Here is a 24,673-nt window from a genome sequence, read left to right as displayed (position 1 = left end):
TATGGCTTATATGACGGATGTGAAAAAAAACACAAACACATAAAACTGTTTATGAAAAATATGTTTATTAAAACTGTTTATCATAAGAAACTGGTAGAGAAAAAGCTATTTTAATTACTCATTGACTGATATAATTGTAAACTAAAAAAGCACAGTTTTTCTGTATACATCTCATGTTTGTTATCAGAGATGCTGCAGTTATCACTCACCCTCCAGCATGCTAACATGCATGGCGTCATTAGCGCGTTTGGGCACACTGAGCATCACCTCCAATCCCTCCTTTATTTCTCCTTTACCTTCCTCACAGCATGTCAGCAACTCCTGTTCACAAACATACACATTCACAAACAGAACACAACCATTCAGTCATCCAAACTGATTCAAAATCTATTTAAAATGTGATAATTATCCAGACACATCATCACAGCATCTTAAGGGAAAGACAGAATAAAACCTTCAGCAGCAACTGATATTTGGTGATTCTTTGAACGGGTTTGATCAGGTATGATGAGATTGAATTGGCCAGCCCATGTCTCCTCTGGATCTCCTGCGAGAGACACGCACATTAAATCACAACAAACTTTATGACCAAATTTATTACATGACTATGAGGTATTTTATTCAGAAAGTAAATAGTCCATTTGGATTTCATGTTCACTTTAAACCTGAGCCATAATAGAGCTTTTCTCATTTATCTTCCTTGTGAGTTTTATTGATCTGAATGGAATAGAGTTGTGCGGGTGGATGATAGCAGCTCTCTGGCGCCCCCTTTCCACTCTTTGAACCATCTCTAACATGCCCCCCTCTACGCCACAATAACCTCCAAAAAGAAATGAGGGGGAAAGAGAGACAACTCACATCGAAGAACCTCCCGGCCTGGCCCTGGATGAGCTGACTGGAGTCAGGTTTGTTTTTGCAGTAGGTGACGTACATGTGGAATTTATCAGCCTTCAGGATGTGGACACAGACAAACATGTTCACTGTATGTAATGTAACACTCTCAACAGAGTTTGGAAGTAGCAGAAACTACTACTTTAATATTCATAGTTCAAAGCTGAATTTATATTTTAAACCTTTAAAGTTTTAAATAATGTTCAGAAAAATGCATCATAGACAATTTCCCATATTTACAACCTTTCAGCACACATTGGTTTTTAAACATTCATACAGAGTAAAATGATGATGACTTGCCCACACTGCAATAACAATATGTTCTCCAAACGAAGCTATATTTTTTATGAGGAAAGAACATGATGACTCATCTGCGTCTCACCCATGTGACAAAACAATGGCCCACATCTTCTGGAAGCTGCTCATAGTTCTCCAGCTCTTTCAGAAAAATACTGTAAAAACAGTGAATAACAAGAAAAATCATAACTAATTAACATTCAGTACTAGTATTTTTTCAATTTATTTTCTCCAAAGGCATTCAAAAAATTCTTCAATAAAGAGTTAAGCCATATATCTGAAATATTACCAAATGAATCAGAGTCCAATCAAATCGCACTGTATCAGAATCGAATCGAATAGAAAGCTTGTGAATCAGAACTGAATATAAATGGAAAAATATGTATTAATACCCAACCCTACTGAAAATCTGAAGACTCTGTCCTTCAATTATTTTTTGAGTAAATGAACCCCGTGATTCTCGTGAAGCATTGTGAATGATGTAATTGAATCAGAGATGGTACAATATAAAACCATTTTAGACATTGATTATATGTACACTGATGAGCCAAAACATTATGACCACCTGTCTAATATGCTGTTGGTCCTCCGTGTTCCACCAAAACAGCTCCGACCCACCGAGGCTTGGACTCTACAAGACCCCTAAAGGTGTCCTGTGGTATTTGGCACCAAGACATTAGCAGCAGATCCTTCAAGTCCTGTAAGTTGCGAGGTGGAGCCGCCATGGATCGGAATTGTTGGTCCAGCACATCCTACAGATGCTCAGTCCGATTGAGATTTGAAAGCCTGGGCAACACCTTGAACTCTTCATGTTCCTCAAACCTGTGTGCAATGTGTGCAGTATGGCAGGGCGCATTATCCTGCTGAAAGAGGCCACTGCCATCAGGGAATACCATTGCTATGAAGGGGTGTACCTGTTCTGCAGGTGGCACGTGTTAAATTTACGTCCACATGAATGGCCAGATCCAGGGTTTCCCAGCAGAACATTGCCCAGAGCGTCATACTCCCTCCACCGGCTTGGTGTCTTCCCACAGTGCATCCTGATGCCATCACATCCCCAGGTAAAAGGCACACACGTACACAGCAATCGACATGATGTAAAAGGAAATGGGACTCATCGGACCAAGCAACCCTCTTCCACTGCTCCAAGGTCCAGTTCTGATGCTCACGTGCCCATTGTAGATGCTTTTGACGGTAGACAGGGGTCATCATGGGCTCTCTGACCAGTCTGCGGCTACCCAGCCCCATACGCAGCAGGGTGCGATGCACTGTGTGATGTGACACATTACTCACGTAACCATCATTAAAATTTTCTGTGACTTGTGCCACAGTAGACCTTCTGTCGGTTCGAACCAGATGGGATAGACACCATTGCCCTTGCTCATCGATGAGCCTTGATCACCCAACACCCTGTCGCCGGTTTGTGGTTTGTCCCTCCTCGGACCACTGTCGGTAGGTACTCACCACTGCTGACTGGGAGCATGCCACAAGCCTTGCCGTTTCAGAGATGCTCTGGCCCAGTCATCCGGCTATAACAATTTGGCCCTTGTCAAAGTCACTCAGGTCTTTACTCCTGCCCATTTCTACAGCATTTAACACGTTGACTACGAGAACTGATTGTTCGCTTACCATCTAATCTATCCAGACCTTGAAATGTGGCCTTGTTAGTAGATGATCAACATTACTCGCTCCACCTGTGAGTGCTCATAATGTTTTGGCTCATCAGTGTATAAAAACAATATGTATTTTGTATATGTATATTAAATATTAAATATTGAGAGTGTAGGGAGACTTGCATCATTTGCTTCATGGGAGTAGGCTCTAGCTCTGACTGGTGGATCTCTCTTTAGGATTATGGGTAATGTATTCTTCACCAGGAATTTGGTAATTAAATACTTATTTGAAAAATTTATTTGAAATCACACTGACTTCCACTGGCTTCAACAGAACCATATATCATTGCTTAACCTCAAAGCTCATGTTTTGTCTGTTTATAAAGGTTTATTTGTTATCATTAAAAATCAATTTCTCTAAGAAGAAAATGAACAGGATTTTTACACACTTCACATACCAACCATAATAGTAACAGCTTTACAAGCCATCAAAGTGACGGTTTAGTGTTAAGCAGCTGCACTTATGTAAATCAAGCATATATAAATCTGTAAACCATGCCTGTTTGAAATACTCAGATCGTACTTGTTATGAAATTCATAAATCTCCTGAATATTCCCAAAGATCACATGTTCCTTATTTGCGATTCCAGATGGGATCTCCGCCCCACTCGTCATTTCCCACATGAATGTCTGTGTACAAACAAACAAGGAGTGTTAAAAATGAAAATTCTCTGATTATTTACTCACCCTTGTGTTGTTCTAACTTGTATGACTTTCTTCCATGGAACATACAAGGAGAAATTTAGCAGAATGTTAAATGTATCTTCCACTGTAGCAAACTGCACAAATTAGATTTGAGAGCTATGGTGGAAGAGAAGATTTTCAGTGAATAACAACCTCTATTTGTCTATAAGTCTGTTCCTCACACAAAGCCATTATACAGCTTCAGAAAACGTGGAATATTGCGTACAATTCGTATGAACTACAGCTATGATACTTTTATAGTTGTTTTTGTCGTTTTTGGAGCTTGACAGAGTCTAGTCCCCATTCACTTTCATTGTCTGGAAAAAACTGTTTGAACATTCTGCTAAACTTCTCATTCAAAGTCAAAGTGTATAACAATGTAACCTTTTACAATTCTTGCAATCAAGAACCATGACTGAAATGACGAACAAAACTTTAATATTGTAAAATGTGTGTAGAACATTAAATTTGAACGCTCATAAGTTATAAGTCTCGCTGTCTTCATGGCACAACAGGGCCACTCTCACCTCCAAACACTCCTGCAGGTCTCGTACGTAAGCTCTCTCCGTTTGCAACAGCTCAGCCATAATATACCTACAGAGAGAGCAAAAACCCCCTGCTGAAATTCAACCCAATTACAGACATTCAAATGCACAGAAAGTCCAAGACAGCACTCTCACATCACAAAACTAATTCCTCAGAAAACCATTTAGATTAAAAAGGATTTTCTGTGGGGAAGAAAATATTAATGTTGTGATTTAGTTTGGGACTATAGGCTTAACCTGTGCCCAGGAAACTGGCACACAGCATGAAGAGCTGGATAAAGAATCTGATTGGTCCTTAAAATCTCTCTGAGTGATGAAGTTCATTTTATCACTCACTCTTTCTTTCTGGCAGATTTCTTCTTTTCTTCATTGACCTCATGGTCGGGGTCATTGAGGTTGACCTCTGGGTCAGTGTGGGTCAGGCTGGCAGGAATGATGTCTAGCTCCAGGTCTTTATTGTCCTGTTGAAGAGAACAGAGGGAAGTACTGATATTATGCAGAAATCATGTGATAAATCCTGCAGGGTTACCAGACTGAGGTCATACAACTGTCAGCTTGAAAGTTTTATGTGTATATGAGACAATAAATAAATAAATAACCAGTAACTTCAAAACAGACAAGCAGAACAAAGTACAGCAAGATCTAAAAGACTACAAATAAAGATCCCATGAATTTTTTTTATTTTCTGCCTCTCACCTCAGAACACAGTCCCAGCGCTTGGTCTAAGCTGCAGTGGTACTGACCCATCCGCATGGAGAAGTCTCGGTACCGTCTGTCCACTGTTGACACCCACCTCTTCAGCTCCGTCATATGGACATGTCCTTTCTCCACCAGACTACCAGCCAGCTGGATCAAGAGCTTCACCTTTTCCTGTGTTTGCTGAAAGAGAAGATGAGAGTAGGAGCCTTGTTTATAGATGGATAAATAAAACCACTGTCTTTGCTTAAACCTGTGCAAAATTGAGCATTTTAGCTTACGAGCAAGTCACATCTCACTTAAATCATAATCAAACGCTTCCTTTCACTATTTAAATCAATTCCTTAGTTGACAAGTAAGCATATTCATGTAATCCTTGAGCATGATGAAGGTAAACAGATTTGGTTTGATGTCCAAGATAGAGGGCTCGAGATACTGGAAGAATTGTCATGGTAGTGAGGACTCCATTTAGATGAAAAATTCAACATACATGAAATAATTTTGCCTTGTTTTCCAGTAAAAATAACTCCTTCCAGTTGTATGAACCACTTTTATGATACTTTTATGCTTTTTTATTTTATTTTATTTTTTTTTATTTTGGAGCTTGACAGCCCAAAAAGAGCAGCCAGAATATTTTTCACAAATTTACCTTTAGAGTTCCATATAGTATATGTATAGTATATAATATATAGTATATATTCCAGTATATATTTGAATATTTGATTTCTTTTTGATAACTAAGGCTTTAAAGGTCATTATCCTTGTGAGACCCAGCAATTCATTTTTGTATAGGACTTTTGTTATTTAACGTGCACCCATTATGATTTTTAAACGTGCCTAATTTTGTTTTAAAGGTCTCATACAATAGATTTACATGCATCCAAGGTCAAAAAACACTTTAATTTGCTCATAATTTAAATTGCAGCATTACCTTTTTTTCCCAGTGTCAAAAACGACTCATTCAATGATCCGTTTTAAAGGATTCATTCTAAACTCCTCCTTTCAGAGAGTCTACTATGCTCTGATTGGTCAGATGTCCCAGTCTGTTGTGATTGGTCTACCGCTTACAGCGCGTGCCGGAAAGGAAACGCCCACTATCATATCCGAGTTTCAGCTCCGTCTGAAAAAATGTCTGTTTTACCTTACCAATTTGAGCCCGAGTCCGATAGTGATACATCGGAAGGTCAAACCGAACCACCATCGCAAGCACGATGAGAACAGGACGTTTCTCTGTGGTATATGTAGTTTGACAATAACGTGAGTTTGCCGGTTAGCAGAGGCTAACAGCTAACAGGCTAACATCCTGCACTGGCTGTACATGTAAACAGTCCAGAGGTGGGTTTTTTGTTACCAAATTACGTAGGTTAGTACAGGAAGTAAGTCTGGAATTACTAACGACTTGTTTCAGGTGTTCAGAATCGGTTCTTTCTTTTGGGTGTCAATAACTCCATATTCGTGCACTTTGATTTTTGAAACTTTGCGGATTTTTTTACATTCACAAATAGCTATATAACACACTACATGAAAGGTAATATTTGAAAAACCATATTAGGTGCTCTTTAAGTTTCTCTTAGCCCATACTTGCCACACTAGTAAAGAGTATCTTAAAGGGATAGTTCACTAAAATGTTTTAATTCTCTCTTCATTTACTCACTCTCATGCCATCCCAGATGTGTATGACTTTCATTCTCTTGCTGAACACAAACGAAGATTTTTAGAAGTATATCTCAGCTCTGTAGGTCCTCACAATGCAAGTGAATGGGTACTAAAATGTTTAAGCTCCAAAGAGCACATAAAGGCAGCGTAAAAGTAATCCATACGACTCCGGTGGTTAAATATATATCTTCAGAAGTGATATGATGGGTGTGGGTGAGAAAATAATCAATACTTAAGTCTTTTTTTACTATAAATTCTCCTCCTTGTCCAGTAGATGGCGATATGCATGACGCATGCAAATTGTCAAAAACAAAAGAAGAAGAATGTGAAAGTGAAAGTAGGGGTTGATCGTAAAAAAGTAATTATATATTGATCTGTCTCACACCCTCAATTATCATATTGCTTCTGAAAATATGGAGTCCAATGGATTAATTTTACGCTGCCTTTGTGTGCTTTTTGGACCTTTAAAATGTTGGTACCCATTCACTTGCATTGTGAGGACCAACAGAGCTGAGAAATTCTTCAAAAAATCTTCGTTTGTGTTCTGCAGAAGAAAGAAAGTCATACACATCTGAGATGGCATGAGGGTGAGGAAATGATAAGAGAATTTTAATTTTTGGGGGAACTATTATTTTAAGAGGACTTCTGCTACAGTTACAATTTTGCTTCTCAACTAAATGTATCTTATTTTAAGGATATTTTTACTGGAGAAAAAGACCAAAATTCTGAGAAAAGATGCAGTTTTTGCAGTGTGAATAAAACTTCTATCTTGATTTACTCTGATTTTAAAGAATCATTAACAGTAGCTTTTTACCTTAGCGGAGACACGGAAATCTTCGTACTCTTTCAGCAGTTCCTGAGATTTTTCATTGCTATCACCAGGAGATGTGTGTGTGGACAGAAAGTATTCTCCTGTCTCCTGTAACCAGTCTATGGCCTGTGTAAAGGGTACAGTTTTAAAAATGGAAAATACATTTCATGTGTTTATGCACAATCTCCTGTCATTGGACAAGTATATTTCCATTCTCTGCTGAACAACTGACTAATTTCAGAGAGGCTTGCTGCTCTGCTAAACTGCAGAGACAAAATCAAAACCACTACATTATCAAAATCCAAAAAATAAAATAAAAATAATAATAATTCACCTGTTTGGCATGTCGTTCAAACAGAACGTACTGCTGGCACTGATCTAAACGCCTCTTTTTCATAGTCCAGAAATGAAGGACACGATTTTCCCGCTGTAGTAGCTCACTCAAAATAGCTAAACATAAGAAAAACACACAAGATCAATAAACAATTACAAATACATGCAGAAATAATCACATACAGGCAGACTGTATATTTTGGAAATACTGGTTTTAATTAGTCCTGAACTGACCTTTGACCTGGGTCTCAGTGGCACGATTGTGTGTGGCGACCCCGGGCATGCTCACGTTGTTTCGATGGATGTACTTGAGAAAAACCTCTGCGTTACGACGTGCTAAAGTACATGCCTAGAAGCAGGGAATTAACACATTTCTTAGATACATGCAAAGCTCTTAAACACCCATAGAGTGACATCCCTGAATTATTTTGTATTTACCATCAGGAAAAGGTGTCTGGTGGACTGTTGATATTAAAGTAAAGTTTTAAAAGAATAGTTCACCCAAAAATGATAATTCTCTAATCTACAATTTACTCACCCTTATGCCATCTCAGACTTGTATAACTTTCTTTCTTCTGCAGACCCCATTGACTTGCATTGTATGGATACTGCATATACACATCATACACTATATGGCCAAAAGTTTGTGGACACCCCCTTCTAATTAACGGATTTGGTTACTCCATTAAATCCAGTAAAGAAAACTCTTAATGTTTCTTTATGTAATGGCTTGGGCTTTGTGTGCTTCCACATTTGTGGCAACTGTTTGAGAATAGCCCTTTTCTGTTCCAGCATGACAATGCCCCTGTGAACAAAGTGAGGTCCATAAAGAAGTGGTTTACTGTGTCTGGCATGGAAATAATTGACTGGCCTGCACAAAGCCCAGACCTGAACCCCACTGATCACTTTTGGGGTGAACTGGAATAGCAACTGTAAGTCAGGCCCCATCGACCAACATCAGTTCCTGACCTCACCGATAGCCTTTTGTCTGAATGAGAGCAAATCCCTGCAGCCATGTTACTACATACAGTATAGTGGAAAGCCTTCCCAAAAGAGTGGAAGCTGTTATTACAGCAAAGGGTGCCTGATGCCTAAGGTTTTGAAATCAAATGTTCATCAAGCACATATGGTGTCCACAAAATTTTGGGCATATAGTGTATCTTCATCAAAATATCTTTGTTGTGCTCCGCAGAAGAGGGATATTGTTGGACGTTTGCTCAAACGGCCAATATTCTGCACTTTTGTAGCATTTTATTATTTCCCCCTAAAGCCCAATTATAATGTTAGTAATGGATTTTTGGACTAAAAAGAGGCAGAATTTAATTTTACATGACATTGTTTCCTCTTTAGAATTAAACAGGCTGTTTTACTACTGTACCTTTGACACTTATATATGTAAATGACCTGTCTTATGATTGGCTAACCTTTTTGCATGTGAAATGAATAACACCAAGTAGCTTAAAACTGATTGTGCATTGACATATGGGCGGGGTGGTCACATGTTAATGTGATCATGGCTGTGACATCAGAACCATGATGATTTCTGAATGACCTGTATTTCTAACTTAGTTTACCTAAATGGTGGAAGCTTTGCATTGTGAATGTTAGAGTATTTCTACATAATACATCAAACTCTTATTTCAAAAGAGAAAGGAAAATCCTGTTTTTAATTTTTTGTCCCTTTTAACATTACATACATGTGATCACATATGGTGAAAAATTCTAGATTTAGCTGTAGATGCAGTTGTTTCTAAAGGTCAGATTTGTCAGAGGACAATGGATCTCTGTTGTGCAGGTGTTTGAGTCTCTCTGTGTGTACCTTGAGAAAGGCCTCTTTCTGCTCCAGGTGTTTGTTGATGAGAGGACTAACGTGGTCAGTCTCTGCCGTTGAGCCCAGTTTATCATGACCACCACACCAGTCCTCTTCTCTCCGGTATTCTAGTTCTAGGCTCTCCAGTACATTACACACCTAAGACAGAGAAAACAGACACAGACACACACACCATGCTGAGTGCCATCTGAGTCCATAACTGAAGTTTCCTTACTAATCACATTAATGGTCACCCAGGTTTTTCAATGACTAGTGCTCTAATCTGATTGGACAAACAGCCATTGACAATTTTTTGAGTAGATTTTGGAACTGACACAAGGAGAAACTAACATTTCTGTTAATCAGGCAAGTGGGTATTGTTATTGGCCGATAATCTCAAAATAGCCAAAGGTCGGTCAATTAATTGCAGATACACTGGTGGCCAAAAGTTTGTAATAATGTACAGATTTTGCTCTTATGGAAAGAAATTGGTACTTTTATTCACCATAGTGGCATTCAGCTGATCACAATGTATAGTCAGGACATTAATAACATGAAACATTACTATTTGACGAGCAATTTGAAAAAAATGTACTTAAACTACTTCAAAGAGTTCTCATCAAAAAATCCTCCACATGCAGCAATGACAGCTTTGCAGGTCCTTGGCATTCTAGCTGTCAGTTTATCCAGATATTCAGGTGACATTTCACCCCACGCTTCCTGTAGCACTTGCCATAGATGTGGCTGTCTTGTCGGGCACTTCTCACGCACCTTACAGTCTAGCTGATCCCACAAAAGCTCAATGGGGTTAAGATCCATAACACTCTTCTCCAATTATTTGTTGTCCAATGTCTGTGTTTCTTTGCCCACTCTAACCTTTTATTTTTGTTTTTCTGTTTCAAAAGTGGCTTTTTCTTTGCAATTCCTCTCATAAGGCCTGTACCCCTGAGTCTTTTCTTTACTGTTGTACATGAAACTGGTGTTGAGTGGGTAGAATTCAATGAAGCTGTGAGCTGAGGACATGTGAGGCATCAGTTTCTCAAACTAGAGACTCTGATGTACTTATCCTCTTGTTTAGTTGTACAACTGGCCTTCCACATCTCTTTCTGTCCTCGTTAGAGCCAGTTGTCCTTTATCTTCGAAGACTCTAGTGTACACCTTTGTATGAAATCTTCAGTTTTTTGGCAATATCAAGCATTGTATAGCCTTCATTCCTCAAAACAATGATTGACTGATGAGTTTCTAGAGAAAGCTGTTTCTTTTTTACCATTCTTGACCTAATATTGTCCTTAAGACACGACAGTCTATTGCATACTGTGGCAACTCAAAAACAAACACAAATACAATGTTAAGCTTCATTTAACGAACCAAATAGCTTTCAACTGTGTTTGATATAATGGCAAGTGATTTTCTAGTACCAAATTAGCAATTTAGCATGATTACACAAGGATAAGGTATTGGAGTAATGGCTGCTGGAAATGGGGCCTGTCTAGATTTGATAAAAAATTACTTTTTTCAAATAGTGATGGTGCTGTTTTTTACATCAGTAATGTCCTGACTCTACTTTGTGATCAGCTGAATGCCACTTTGGTGAATTAAAGTACCAATTTCCTTCCGAAACAGCAAAATCTGTACATTATTCCAAACTTTTGGTCACCAGTGTATATTGGTTTATCTCCGTGACAATAATATTAATCATCATACACTCTCCGCTATAACTCACCTGCTCGGAGGTCTTGTAGAAGGCCACGGAGGCATTAACCAACTTCAGTCTGTCTTCCATCTTCAGCATAAGGGTTTGCCAGTGCAGGGCTACGGTCTCAGCACATGCCCGTACGGCATCTGGGTCATAATGGCCCGCCTGCAAAAGCAGCTCTGCTCTCTGCTGGAGCTGCAGGGCACTCTGGTGGGTGCGCTGGAGGGAGTCGGCGTGGAGCAGAGACTGTCAGTGGGGCAGGAGAGAGGACTTTATGGTTAATTTTTTTATTTAATTTAATTTTAATTTTTTTTCTCCCCTTTTCTACCCAATTTGGAATGCCCAATTCCCAATGCACTCTAAGTCCTTGTGGTGGCGTAGTGACTCAACTCAATCTGGGTGGCAGAGGACGAATCCCAATCCCACGCATCTTATCACATGGCTTGTTGAGCGTGTTACCATGAAGACCTAACACGTGTGGAGACTTCACGCTATTCTCCACGGCATCTACACACAACTCACCATGCACCCCACCGCGAGCGAGAACCACATTATAGCGACCAAGAGGAGGTTAGCCCAATGTGACTCTACCCACCCTAGCAACCAGGCCAATTGGTTGCTTAGAAAGCCTGACTGGAGTCACTCAGCACGCTCTGGATTCGAACTTGCGACTCCAGTTGTGGTAGTCAGCATCTTTACTTGCTGAGCTACCCAGGCCCCTCTATGGTTCATTTTAATTTGTGAGGTGAACTTAAATTAAGTTTGTTAACTGCCAGTACACAAGAACCGCAGGAGGGTGAAGAAGATCATGGAGGGACTCTTTAGGAGAGCAATTAAGACGCGATCAGTGCGACATCCTGCCGTTCAGGCCAACACAATCACCAGTGAAACACAGCCTGATGTATTCATAAAAGCATATGCCAAATTAATTTAACAAATGACCTAACAAAATCTTTTCCATGCAGAATTGTTTTGGTGGAGCAAGAAAAGGAGGAAATCTTGTGTATTTTGACATGCTCGCAAATGGTTGACATGCTGATGGTTATGCAAAAAAACAGTCAGGTCTGCATTAATCAGACACCTTTGCATTTATTGAGTAATGAACTTTAGTATATGAAGTTCATATTTAAATGAATGTTTACCTACATTACTGTTTATCAGTGGTTCTTAAACTGTGGTATGCCACACAACTCTGGAAATGTTATAATACGAACATATTTTTATTTTAAATTTGAGTTATTATTTTGTAATGTTTTATTTCTAATTTCTAATCTATTTACAATGTTAAAACAGCTTTTTGTATCTTAGACTCATTTGCATGATGGATAGTCCACATTCCACTTTAGCTATGCAAGATCATGCTTGGATTATGCAAATAGCAAAGACTGAGGAGACTGACAAAAAAAGGTAAGAGATTATGTTATCTGATGGCAAGCTTTCAGAGTGGACTGCTTTTGACCAACTTGATCACATAAGAAAATGTATATGTTGCCTCCAAATGTTCAAGTACCCTGACATTGACCCCATTCTGCCAAATTAGACAAGCGGCAACCCCCATCAGACATGATAGTGCATTGACAGGTTTTAGTCTAATGGAAACCAGAGAAATTATTCAGGTTCACATAAACAATGGTGAGCGTGATTCGGAGGTTGCATTTTCACTCTAAAATTACATTTTTACCTAAAAATTACTTTTTAGGTTTGGGTTAGGAAGTAAGATTAAAGAAATAGTTCACCCAAAAATGACAATTCTCTCATTATTTACTCACCCTTATGCTATCTAAGATGTGTATGACTTTCTTTCTTCTGCTGAACACAAAGATTTTTAGAAGAATATCTCAGCTCTGTAGGTCCATACAATGCAAGTGAACGGTGATCAGGCTTTTGAAGCTCCAAAAAGGAGATAAAGTCTGCATAAAAGTGATCCATACCACTCCAGTGGTTTAATCAATGTGTTCTAAAGCGATCCAGTTGAGATCTTGACGCTTTACGTATGCGCAGAGCGCTAGATGGTGCTATAGGAAGTGTAATCAAGCTTAAAATCATGATCACCAAAGAGACTGCTGTCAAGATGTACAGTAAAAAAGGAGTTACATTTTCAATCTGTTCTTACCCAAAACAAACTGGATCACTTCAGAAGACATTGATTAAACCACTGGATCAAATCAAATCAAATCACTTTTATTGTCACACAGCCATATACACAAGTGCAATGGCGTGTGAAATTCTTGGGTGCAGTTCCGATCAACATAGCAGTCATGACAGTGATGAGACATATACCAGTTTACAATAACATCAAATTAACACAACACAATTTAAAGTCTAATATACACATAATTACACACAACACAATATACAAATAATAACATACATTGTACAGTACAATACACACAATATAGATACACATTATTCAATAAAAAAAGTATATATAGTATATATAGAATGTACAGTAGGTTGTATTGTACTGTATTGACATTCAGGCTGTCGGTTGATAGTAAGTTGTTAAGAGAGAATATAATATAATAATAATATAATTTATGACAGTCCGGTGTGAGATATAAGAGTAAGAGTAATAAAGTGCAGTGCAGATGTATTTTGATCGTGGGAGATCAAGAGTTCAAAAGTCTGATTGCTTGGGGGAAGAAGCTATCATGGAGTCGGCTGGTGCGGGTCCTGATGCTGCGATACCGCCTGCCTGATGGTAGCAGTGAGAACAGCCCATGGCTCGGGTGGCTGGAGTCTCTGATGATCCTCCGAGCTTTTTTCACACACCGCCTGGTATATATGTCCTGGAGGGAGGGAAGCTCACCTCCGATGATGTGTCTGGCAGTTCGCACCACCCTTTGCAGTGCTTTGCGTTTGTGGGCTGTGCTGAGATGCAGCCAGTCAGGATACTCTCTACAGTGCAGGTGTATAACCGTGTGAGGATGTGACGGTTCATTCCAAACTTCCTCAGCCGTCTCGGGAAGAAGAGGCGCTGAAGAGCCTTCTTCACAACGACTTAAGTGTGGATAGACCATGTGAGTTCCTCAGTAATGTGGACACCCAGGAACTTGAAGCTGCTGACTCTCTCCACTGGTGCTCCATTAATGATGATGGGACTGTGTTCTCTGTCTTTTCTTCTGAAGTCCACCACAAGCTCCTTTGTCTTACTGACGTTGAGGGAGAGGTTGTGCTCCTGACACCAGTGTGTCAGAGTGTGCACCTCCTCTCTGTAGGCTGTTTCATCATTGTCAGAGATCAGACCTACCACCGTCGTGTCATCAGCAAACTTAATGATGGCATTAGAGCTATGTGTTGCCACACAGTCATGTGTGTACAAGGAATACAAGAGTGGGCTGAGAACACAGCCCTGTGGGGCTCCAGTGTTGAGGGTCAGTGATGAGGAGATGTTGCTGCCTATTCTAACCACCTGGCGTCTGCTTGACAGGAAGTCCAGGATCCAGCTGCACAGCAAGCTGTTTAAGCCCAGAGCCCGGAGTTTCTCATCTAGCTTGGAGGGCACTATGGTGTTGAATGCTGAGCTGTAGTCAACAAACAACATTCTCACATAAGTGTTCTTTTTTCCAGGTGGGAGAGAGCAGTGTGTATTGTAGATGCAATGGCATCATCAGTGGAGCGGTTGTTGCGGTAAGCAAACTGCAATGGGTCTAGAGAGAGAGGCAGCACAGAGCAGATGTAATCTCTGATTAGTCTCTCAAACCATTTGCTGATGATGGGGTCAGAGCAACAGGACGCCAGTCATTTAAGCAAGTGATTTTTGATTGCTTTGGAACAGGCACAATGGTGGATGTTTTAAAGCATGTGGGGACTACAGACAAAGAGAGGGAAAGGTTGAAAATGTCCTTAAAAACACCAGACAGCTGGTTCGCGCACGCTCTGATGATATTCGGATATTTGTGGATGTTCACCCGTCGGAAGGATCGGGTTACATCCGCTATAGAGACGGAGAGTGAACTAACCTCTGTAGCTTCAGCCGCGAGAGCTCTCTCCGCGAGGGCGGTGTTATTTCCCTCAAAACGAGCATAAAAAGTATTTAGCTCATCCGGGAGAGAGGCAGCGGTGTTTATGGCGGAGTTTTTATTCCCTTCAAAGTCTGTGATGATGTTAATTCCCTGCCACATGCTTCTAGCGTTGGTGGTGTTAAACTGTCCTTCAATCTTATTCCTATACTGGCGTTTTGCTGTTCTTTTTCGGAGGGCATAACTGGCTTGTTTATGCTCCTCCGCGTTCCTGGAATTAAAAGCAGAGGTCCGCACATTAAGTGCCGTGCGAACATTGCTATTAATCCATGGCTTCTGGTTCAGATAGATCCGTGTTGTTCTGGTCGGAACGATGTCCTCTACGCACTTTCTGTTGAAACACATTACGCTATCAGCGTAAAGCTCGATGTCATCATCAGAGGCGGACCGGAACATCTCCCAGTCCGTGTGATCAAAACAGTCCTGTAGCGTAGAATCTGATTGGTCCGACCAGCACTGGATCGTTCTGAGAGTGGGTGCTTCCTGTTTCAGTTTCTGCCTGTAAGCGGGCAGAAGCAGAATGGAAGAGTGGTCCGATTTGCCAAATGGTGGGCGGGGGAGGGATTTGTAGCCATCCCGGAAGGGAGAGTAGCAATGGTCCAAAACCCGGTCCCCTCGTGTGTTGAAACTAATGTGCTGGTGGTATTTTGGTGCGACTGATTTGAAACTGGCTTTATTAAAGTCCCCGGTCACAATGAATGCGGTCACAATGAATGCGGCCACAGGGTGCGCGGTTTCCTGGTTGCTTATAATCCCATACAGTTCCTTGAGTGCCCGGTCTGTGTCGGCTTGTGGCGGGATGTACACATTAGTGATAATGACCGCTGTGAATTCCCTCGGTATCCAGAATGGTCGACACAGAAGCATGAGAAATTCCAGATCAGGAGAGCAAAAAGACTTGATAGAATGTAAGTTCCTCTGATCACACCTGGATTTGTTGATCATAAAACATACACCACCACCTCTGCTTTTACCTGAGAGATCTTTCGCTCTGTCCGCTCGGTGCACGGAGAACCCAGCGGGTTCAACGGCTGAGTCAAGAATCTCCGCAGACAGCCAGGTTTCCGTAAGGCAGATAATGCAGCAGTCCCTCGTCTCTTGTTGGAAAGAGATCCGCGCTTTCAGCTAGCAGAGCTTGTTATCCAGAGACTGAACATTTGCCAGTAGAATACTGGGTAGCGGGGGCCAATTTGCGCAGCGTCTTACTCTGATAAGAACGCCGGCTCTGTTTCCCCTTTTCCTCCTGTGTTTCCACGGCCGTGCAGCACAGACAAAGGGCTCCGCTTGCGTGTTTGTAAACAGCGGGTCGGCATTGAGGAATTTGAAGTCCGGTTTATGGTGTGTAATTGCTGAACCAATGTCCAAAAGTGTTTGTCTGTCGTAGACAATAAGGCAGACAACATCCAAGACAAAAAACATAAGAACTGTAAACAAAACAAACAAAACACTACCATGTTGTGTCAGAGCTTGCAACGCAGCAGCCATACTCAGTGCCATCTTGAGTCCAATGGATTATGTTTATGCTGACTTTATCTGCTTTTTAGAGAGCTTCAAAGGCCTGATCACCACTCACTTGCATTGTATGGACATTCAGAGCTGAGATATTCCTCTAAAAATCTTTGTGTTCAGCAGAAGACAGAAAGTCATACACATCTTAGATAGCATTAGGGTGAGTAAATGAGAGAATTTTCATTTTGGGTGAACTAACCCTAATAAAATATGCATTCTTGTTTACCTGTTAAATAATTTACAACTAAAAATAAAACTCAGTTTTGGTGCCAATCTGTGGACATTTCAGCTGGAAACTGGAATTCACTTGTGCCAATACATTCAACAACACTTCTAGCTTTGGCCACAAGGGGCAGTAGTTTGAATTTCAGTAAGTAAAGACTGATTTAACAGCATAACTTTTGACCTACTGTCGCCAAAATCAAAGTGTTAAAGGGATAGTTCACCCAAAAATGAAAATTCTCTCATAATTTACTTACCCTCATGCCATCCCAGATGTGTATGACTTTCTTTCTTCTGCTGAACACAAACAAAGATTTTTAGAAAGATATCTCTCTGTAGGGTCATACAATGCAAGTGAATGGTGTCCAGAACTTTGAAAATCCAAAAAGCACATAAAGGCAGCATAAAAGTAATCCATTAAACTTCAGTGGTTAAATTCGCATCTTCAGAAGCGATATGATAGGTGTGGGTGAGAAACAGATCAATATTTAATTCTTTTTTGCTATAAATCTTCACTTTCACATTCTTCTTTTCTTTTTGGCGGTTCGCATTCTTTGTGCCTATCGCCAACTACTGGGCAGGGAGGAGAATTTACAATAAAAAAATAACTCAAATCTTATCGCTTCTGAAGACACGGATTTAACCACTGGAGTCGTGTAGATTATTTTTATGCTGCCTTTATGTGCTTTTTGGACCTTCAAAGTTCTGGCCACCATTCATTTGCATTGTATGGAACTACAGAGCTGGTAGGTCCATCTTCGTTTGTGTTCAGCAGAAGAAAGAAAGTCATACACATCTGGGATGGCATGAGGGTAAGTAAATTATGAGAGAATTTTCATTTTTGGGTGAACTATCCCTTTAAGATCAAATTCTAAATTATTTGAGTATTAATGTGCTTGAATTGGACTGCAATATTTGTAGATTAAAAAAATGCCATTGTAAACTTTCTAAATGTTACTATTGTGGTTTATACAGTGTGTTTTTAGATGTTGCTCTGTCTTTCCACAGATCTGTAAAGGGTCAGTCAAGGGTCTGATGAGGGTCTTGCAGCACCATGATTTATTTTAACAACAGAAATATAATATTGATATTATTCAAAATATTATATTATGTGTATGTAGCTCACATTAAGCTTGCACTCAAAGAGATGCTGACAGGGGGGCCTGGGTAGCTCAGCAAGTATTGACGCTGACTACCACACCTGGAGTCGTGAGTTCGAATTCAGGGTGTGCTGAGTGACTCCAGCCAGGTCTCCCAAGCAAACAAATTGGCCCGGTTGCTAGGGAGGGTAGAGTCACATGGGGTAACCTCCTCGTGGTCGCGATTAGGGGTTCTCGCTCTCAATGGGGCGCGTGGTAAGTTGTGTGTGGATCGCGGAGAGTAGCATGAGCCTCCACATGCGGAGTCTCCGCAGTGTCATGCACAACAAGTCATGTGATAAGATGCGTGGATTGACTGTCTCAGAAGCGGAGGCAACTGAAACTTGTCCTCCACCACCCGGATTGAGGTGAGTAACCGCGCCACCACGAGGACCTACTAAGTAGTGGGAATTTGGCATTCCAAATTGGGAGAAAAGGGAAAAATTATAATATATATATATATATATATAAAACAGATGCTAGGGGGAACACTGTTGTGACTAGGCAGTCTTTGGATTTAATAAAAGGAGGTACTTTGCCTGAAAAGTTTGAGAACCAGTGCTGTAGATGATTTAAACATATTGGCTCGCTTATATATGGTGGAAAAGAAATTTTGGCCGATACTCAGCGCTGACTTCCTTTGATTTAGGGAGGCTGTCGTTAGTTGAGAATTATACGCAGCAATTTACTGAATTAAAACTCAGTCTTTATTTCGGGGTAATGCGCTTTTTACAGCTCATAAATTTGCTGAGTAATTGTTTAGAAAAAAACCAAGTCAGCTCTTTGCGATGCCATCGTTTAGATGAATATGACTGGGGGGGGGGGAGATATAATTTGTAGACCAATTCATCCTCTGTGTATGATAGCCTACAACAATGCGGGCATACATTTTTGCAATCAGATGCCACTCTCCCGCCCCTTCAAAAATGTGTACCCACCTACAGTGTTGAATAATTTGTTGGATATTAGCCAGGCAAAGCAGACAAATTATTTCCTAATTGCAGGTGCTGGTGTTCACAGGTTTTAATATTCAATATTAATGTTCACATTAAAGGATATACCTCAGGGTATTATATGTGGGAGTGTTTGCGTGTGTGTACCTCAATTGCGAGCTGGAATTGCTCGTGCTCTCTCTGAAGTTGCTCCGCCTCAGACAGGGAACCAGCATTTGCTGTGCTTGCCGTCAGCATGGACTCGCCATTACGGATCCAACCCAACACCTGCACACAGCATTACATGCATGGTGAATGCACATACACATGTACACAAATAAAGACACATACAATGGGGTCCAAATGTCTGAGACCACTAGTGAAATGCTTCTAGAAATAGGGAGGAAACTTAAATATTTCTTTATCATTTTACATCATATTGTTTAAATTTTTTTAAGAACCTAAACATTCTGGTTATTTTCCAGGATTACATTTGATAGACTCAGACTTTGGATCCCACAGTATGCATCATGGAGTAGCATTATAAAACCAATAATAAGCCACATTTCTATATATGACAGCAGGGTGCAGCAACATTGAAGCTGAGCTTGTGGGATTCCACCAACCCACGTTATGTAACACCCTGTGTACATTAACATTCAGTTTCTAACATAATCGATGTACAAGACAGTACATACTGTATAGAAACAAGATATAATTGATAAAAATAAAAGACAAAGCTAAGAAGTATTGAGAAGACTTTACTGCCAATAAGAATTTAGTGCTGTCTGTAAAATAGTTCAAATAATTTGACGGATTATTTTTTCTGAAATGCAGGGCTGCAATCTGCACCCACACACTACGAGTCTGGATATGAGTGTGTGTGTGCTCAAAGTGTCAAGGATAAAGGCAATTAGCTGGCATTTGTACTCTAATAGCATCAGTCAGAATCTTGGACTGCAGTAAAGCACAGGTTTCATACCTGAATATAGAAGTCATAAGAACAGACATTACGATGACGGTCATTTAAAAAAGGATTCCTGAAAATGATCATGAATTGAGATAAGCAGTTGCACCGATTAGTCTATAAGTCAACTGCCACTAGTCATTGTCAGGGTTGGGAGGGTTACTTTTGAAACATATTCCACTACAGATTACAGAATACATGCTGTAAAATGTAATTTGTAACGTATTCCATTAGATTACTCAAGGTCAGTAACATATTTGGAATACTTTGGATTACTTCTTCAGCACTGGTAGATTTTTTTTCAATTGATTTGACTATAAAAATACACATGTTAAAAATACATTCTCTGAAAAACCTAAATATCTTATGCAGTGTTGTTTCTAAAACAAGATAAATCAAATATATCTTGTTTTAAAGATTTTTAGATATTTTTACACGAAAACAATACAAAAATTATTATCAAGAATATGATTTTTGCCCTAATATCAAAGGTCTTACTAGAAAAAATTAAATTATGATCCAATGTGAATTTTATTGATAAAAAAATATGATCGTGCCTGGTAACTTCAGCATGTAAAATGGCTAGAAATAGCATTTTAGCTTAGCGTAAAGCTGACAATTTACACAAGGTTTATTTCTATTTCTTCTGCTCCAAACTTACTTCAAACTTACTTCTCTGTCTGCTCGTATGAATGTTACACATCATAAGAAAGCGTTTCACCACTGTTCAAATGCTCTTTGGATCGCATCATTTATAGGTATAAATGTTTTCCATCTGAAAAGACTAAATATTAAATGAAACAAATGACAATAAAATGCAAAGTAATCTCTTCAGTAATAAAATACTTTTTTAATGTAACTGTATTCTAATTACCAATGATTTAAATTGTAACTGTAGTAGAATACATTTACTTATATTTTGTATTTTAAATACGTAATCCCGTTACATGTATTCCGTTACTCCCCAACCCTGGTCATCGTGTTATGTCTGTTAGGACGACTAGTCATGGATTAAATGACTTCAGATATTCAGACAGTAGGAGGACAACTGTCATTAGCTTAATAACCTGTAATGGCAAAAATCTCATCCGCATCATCTCAGCACTGTGGAGATTCTCGCCACACACACACTATCTATTAACAGCGTTGGACTTGCCAGAAACAGCAAAGAACACTGATGCTGTGTGGTTTATGGAACCTTTTCTCTATTAAAGGAATAGTTCACCCAAAAATGAAAATTCTCTCTTTCTTCTGCAAATGAAGATTTGTGGTCCTTACAATGCAAGTGAATGGTAACCAGATCTTTGAAGCCCCCAAAATCACATTAAGGCCATATAAAAGTATTCCATTAAACTTCAATGGTTAAATCCATGTCTGCTCAAGCGATATGATAAGTGTGGGTGAGAAACAGGTCAAAATTAAAATATTTTTTTACTATAAATCTCCACTTTCACATTCTTCTTCTTTTGTTTGAAGTGACTCGCATTCTTCGTGCATATCACAACCTACTGGGCAGGGAGAAGAATTTATGGTAAAAAGGACTTTCTCACCCACACCTATTATATCGCTTCTGAAGATATGGATTAAACCACTGGAGTCTCTATGGATTACTTTTATGCTGCTTTTATGTGCTTTTTGGAGCTTCATAGGTCTGGTCATCATTCACTTGCATTGGAAGGACCAACAGAGCTGAGATATTCTTCCAAAAATCTTTGTTAGTGTTCTACAGAAGAAAGAAAGCCATACACATCTGGGATGGCATGACGGTGAGTAAATGATGAGAGAAATTTCATTTTTGGGTGAACTATTCCTTTAAGTTTGTACGACTTTCCAAAAGAGGAAAAGAATAGAGAGCGGTAGATTACAACAATTAAAAAAGAGAAAGATTCCAAATTTACTGTCACTCCCTCAGCAGCTGGATTTGAAACTCATTGACTATTTTTTAAACAAATGCCAGGGTAATATAACACAAAGTATAGTGATATAAGAGTGTGACGAGGATGAGGGTGTGGCTGGACCATGATGGAGCATGGCCGGCGCTGAATCAGCTGATCAGCGGGAGAGTGAGATAAGGGGCGAGTTGGAGAGAGAGAGAGACGCATGCGGCCGCATTGCATGTGTGTCTGTGTTTGTTTTTGTTTGTTTTAAGTTAAGTTTCTGATTAAACTTTACGTTGACTGTTCAGCCAGTTCCCGCCTCCTCCTTGTCTGTCCTTATACTGTTACAGTGGTGCCGAAAACCGGGAGGAAGGAGGGATGCGCTGTAGCGGAGTCCTTGCCGCTGCCATCTGCCAAGGGAGCAGCCGCGCCCATTTACCTGGGGACAGAGGGGTCGCTGCCAGCCGCTGAGAGCTGGAGGAAGGGGAGGAGCCATTCCATCCACCATGGGCCTGGAGTACTCGTTGCCGTTTGCCAGGGGAGGAGCGAGCTGGCGTCCGCCAGAGGACGGAGGACCTGTTGAGGACCGGGCAACAGAGCATCCGGGAGCCGGCGAGCAAGTTCTTCTCTCCTCTCTCGCTCTCTCTCTCTCTCTCTCTCTCTCTCTCTCTCTCTCTCTCTCTCTCTCTGTGTCTCTGCTCGCCCTTTCCCTCTCCCCACGCCTCCTCTCTTCTCTCCCCCCAGGTTCACAGGAGGTGGGGTGGACCACCGGCTGACAGAGCGGGGGCAGCGTTTTAGTCAGACCGGTGATGGAGCACGGCCGGTGCTGAATCAGCTGATCAGCAGGAGTGCGAGATAAGGGGCGGCCGGAGACGCCGATTGGAGAGAGAGAGATGCACGCGGCCACGTTGTATGTGTGTCTGTGTTTGTTTATGTTTGTTTTAAGTTGAGTTTCTGATTAAACTTTACGTTGACTGTTCAGCCGGTTCCCGCCTCCTCCTTGCCCGTCCTTATACTGTTACAAAGAGTACATTACATAATTACAAAAAAAGGTATATATAAAAAATCTGTTAGATTTACCCTTTTAAATTAAGGCAGAAACATATCATCCCAGTCAGTGAAAAGAGTCCATTATGAGTTGTTTTCATAAGGCAAACATTGACCCTTCAACCAGAAACAATTAGTAGTCTAGCAAGATCTAATTGAGAAGTAGCATCTGACTGCAAGTAAACACACCTGTTTGACCTCTGCCTGCAGGTGTCGTAGTTGCAGGCACTGCTCCAGACGTTTGTGTGTGAGTTCGGCGCTCACTTCCAACTCATGCTGTTTCTCATTCAAAAACTCCAAAAGCTCTTGAACTCTGGAGGCCAAGTCGACGTCTTTCTCTCCAGTAAGCTCCATACCTAAACAGTTCATACACACATACATACATACATACATACATACATACATACATACATAAATGCATGGTCATATGCATCTCACCACGTCATGACATCATTTCATACATTTGGTCACAAGATGCAATGAGAACCAGTGAGGTTAGATGTTATTGATACAGCCACCATATTTGATTTAAGTGCTTTACTAATATGATTTGATCTGAGAGTAAATAAATTACATTTTGTTCTGGTCATCACACAAATTAAAAATATCGCTACAGTAGACTTGGAATATAGTGCATGAGTCATATTGATTACTTTAACTATGGTTTTAGCTTGACAAACCAGATTCACTATTCACTTACATTATTTTGAATAAACCCTTTGAAGACTTTCTAAAAATTCCACTTTTTCCACTTTTGCGTTCCACGGAAGAAAGTCATACTGGTTTGGAGCAAAGTTAGGAATCAAAAACTCTGCTTCAGTCATCCATGGATTATCACAGTGAAAGTTCTTTCCTCTGTCCAGCAGGGGGCGCTGTACTTTGAGCTAGGCTTCAGGTCTCATCTGAAGGCTAGGGCTCTCTGTAATCTCAGTGAGTAGTTATTATGGGAAATGAGGGGGGAATGTGTCAGACAGGTGAACGAGTGATGGAATGTCCCTGCTGCCCAGCCAAGTGGCAACTACACACAATCGATCATATGTATGTTTGCGTGTCTACAACTGCAGGATGTGTGTGACAGAGACCGGCATCTGTGCATGTGCACGAGACTATTAACCTCCTTCTACTAACCCTTACATCACCCCACTTATACTCAGCTACCTGCCCGTGGGCAGTCTCCATGGCAACACCATAGCGGTCCACGGAGTCCGTTCCCATGGGAATGTGAAATGTGTGAGTGACAGGGCAGCCCTCTGCAGTATTCCGAGCATCCTCGCGGCAACCCGATCACGAGCGGTGGAGTGTGTCCACGGCAACCCCAAAATAACAAGCCACGGCCCCATCACCATGGAAACCTTGGTATAGGAGATGTAAGGAGGGTTTCTATAGTAACCTCACCCCGATAATGGTATGAGAGATCCCAAGATCCCTGTATGGAGGAAAAAATCTGGCCCTCCATCATCCCTCCACCCCTTTCCAATCCATTTCACCCTTTCTTTCTCTGTCACACACATGGTTTCCATCCTTATCTTTTCCACACATCCCTCCATTTCTCTCCCTTCCTCTTTCATCCCACATACAGTATCTAAGACAGCCTATAATGTGTGTAGCAGGTTTCCAATGCTGTGTCCATGGTAACTGTCAATAAAACGTAGCAGAGCAAAGAGGAGTGAAGCGATGGCTGATTCAGACTCTTTTATCTCTCCACCGAACACTAACTCATCATCACGCCTGCGTTCTTTCCATCTCTCACCAACCTCTAAATCAGATCTGAGCGAACACTTTTTCTGTTGTATTATCTGTCAGAGTATCTGTATATTGACCAGTCTAATGGGGCCATTCACACTGAATGGGTTTTTGATTCCATCT

General features: G+C 40.6%; 1 protein-coding gene across 1 annotated transcript in view; it reads right to left on the bottom strand.

Annotated features, from left to right (window-relative positions):
• The window catches only part of LOC127446262 (kalirin-like), a 158,422-nt gene that overhangs the window by 56,444 nt on the left and 77,305 nt on the right, over positions 1-24,673 (bottom strand). Inside the window, exons 15-29 of the mRNA XM_051707027.1 lie at positions 22,997-23,163; positions 19,085-19,204; positions 11,120-11,338; positions 9,406-9,555; positions 7,821-7,935; positions 7,588-7,703; positions 7,257-7,379; positions 4,787-4,969; positions 4,427-4,551; positions 4,073-4,139; positions 3,385-3,491; positions 1,274-1,343; positions 859-948; positions 455-547; positions 210-321 (exon numbers count right to left, since the gene is read on the bottom strand). Coding sequence (XP_051562987.1) covers positions 210-321; positions 455-547; positions 859-948; positions 1,274-1,343; positions 3,385-3,491; positions 4,073-4,139; positions 4,427-4,551; positions 4,787-4,969; positions 7,257-7,379; positions 7,588-7,703; positions 7,821-7,935; positions 9,406-9,555; positions 11,120-11,338; positions 19,085-19,204; positions 22,997-23,163 — 1,857 coding nt within the window. The remainder of the gene's footprint in view (positions 1-209; positions 322-454; positions 548-858; positions 949-1,273; positions 1,344-3,384; positions 3,492-4,072; positions 4,140-4,426; positions 4,552-4,786; positions 4,970-7,256; positions 7,380-7,587; positions 7,704-7,820; positions 7,936-9,405; positions 9,556-11,119; positions 11,339-19,084; positions 19,205-22,996; positions 23,164-24,673) is intronic.

This window comes from Myxocyprinus asiaticus, chromosome 9, assembly GCF_019703515.2.
Source record: "Myxocyprinus asiaticus isolate MX2 ecotype Aquarium Trade chromosome 9, UBuf_Myxa_2, whole genome shotgun sequence".
Classification (NCBI taxonomy): domain Eukaryota; kingdom Metazoa; phylum Chordata; class Actinopteri; order Cypriniformes; family Catostomidae; genus Myxocyprinus; species Myxocyprinus asiaticus.
This window is presented reverse-complemented; position numbering and strand designations above follow the sequence as displayed.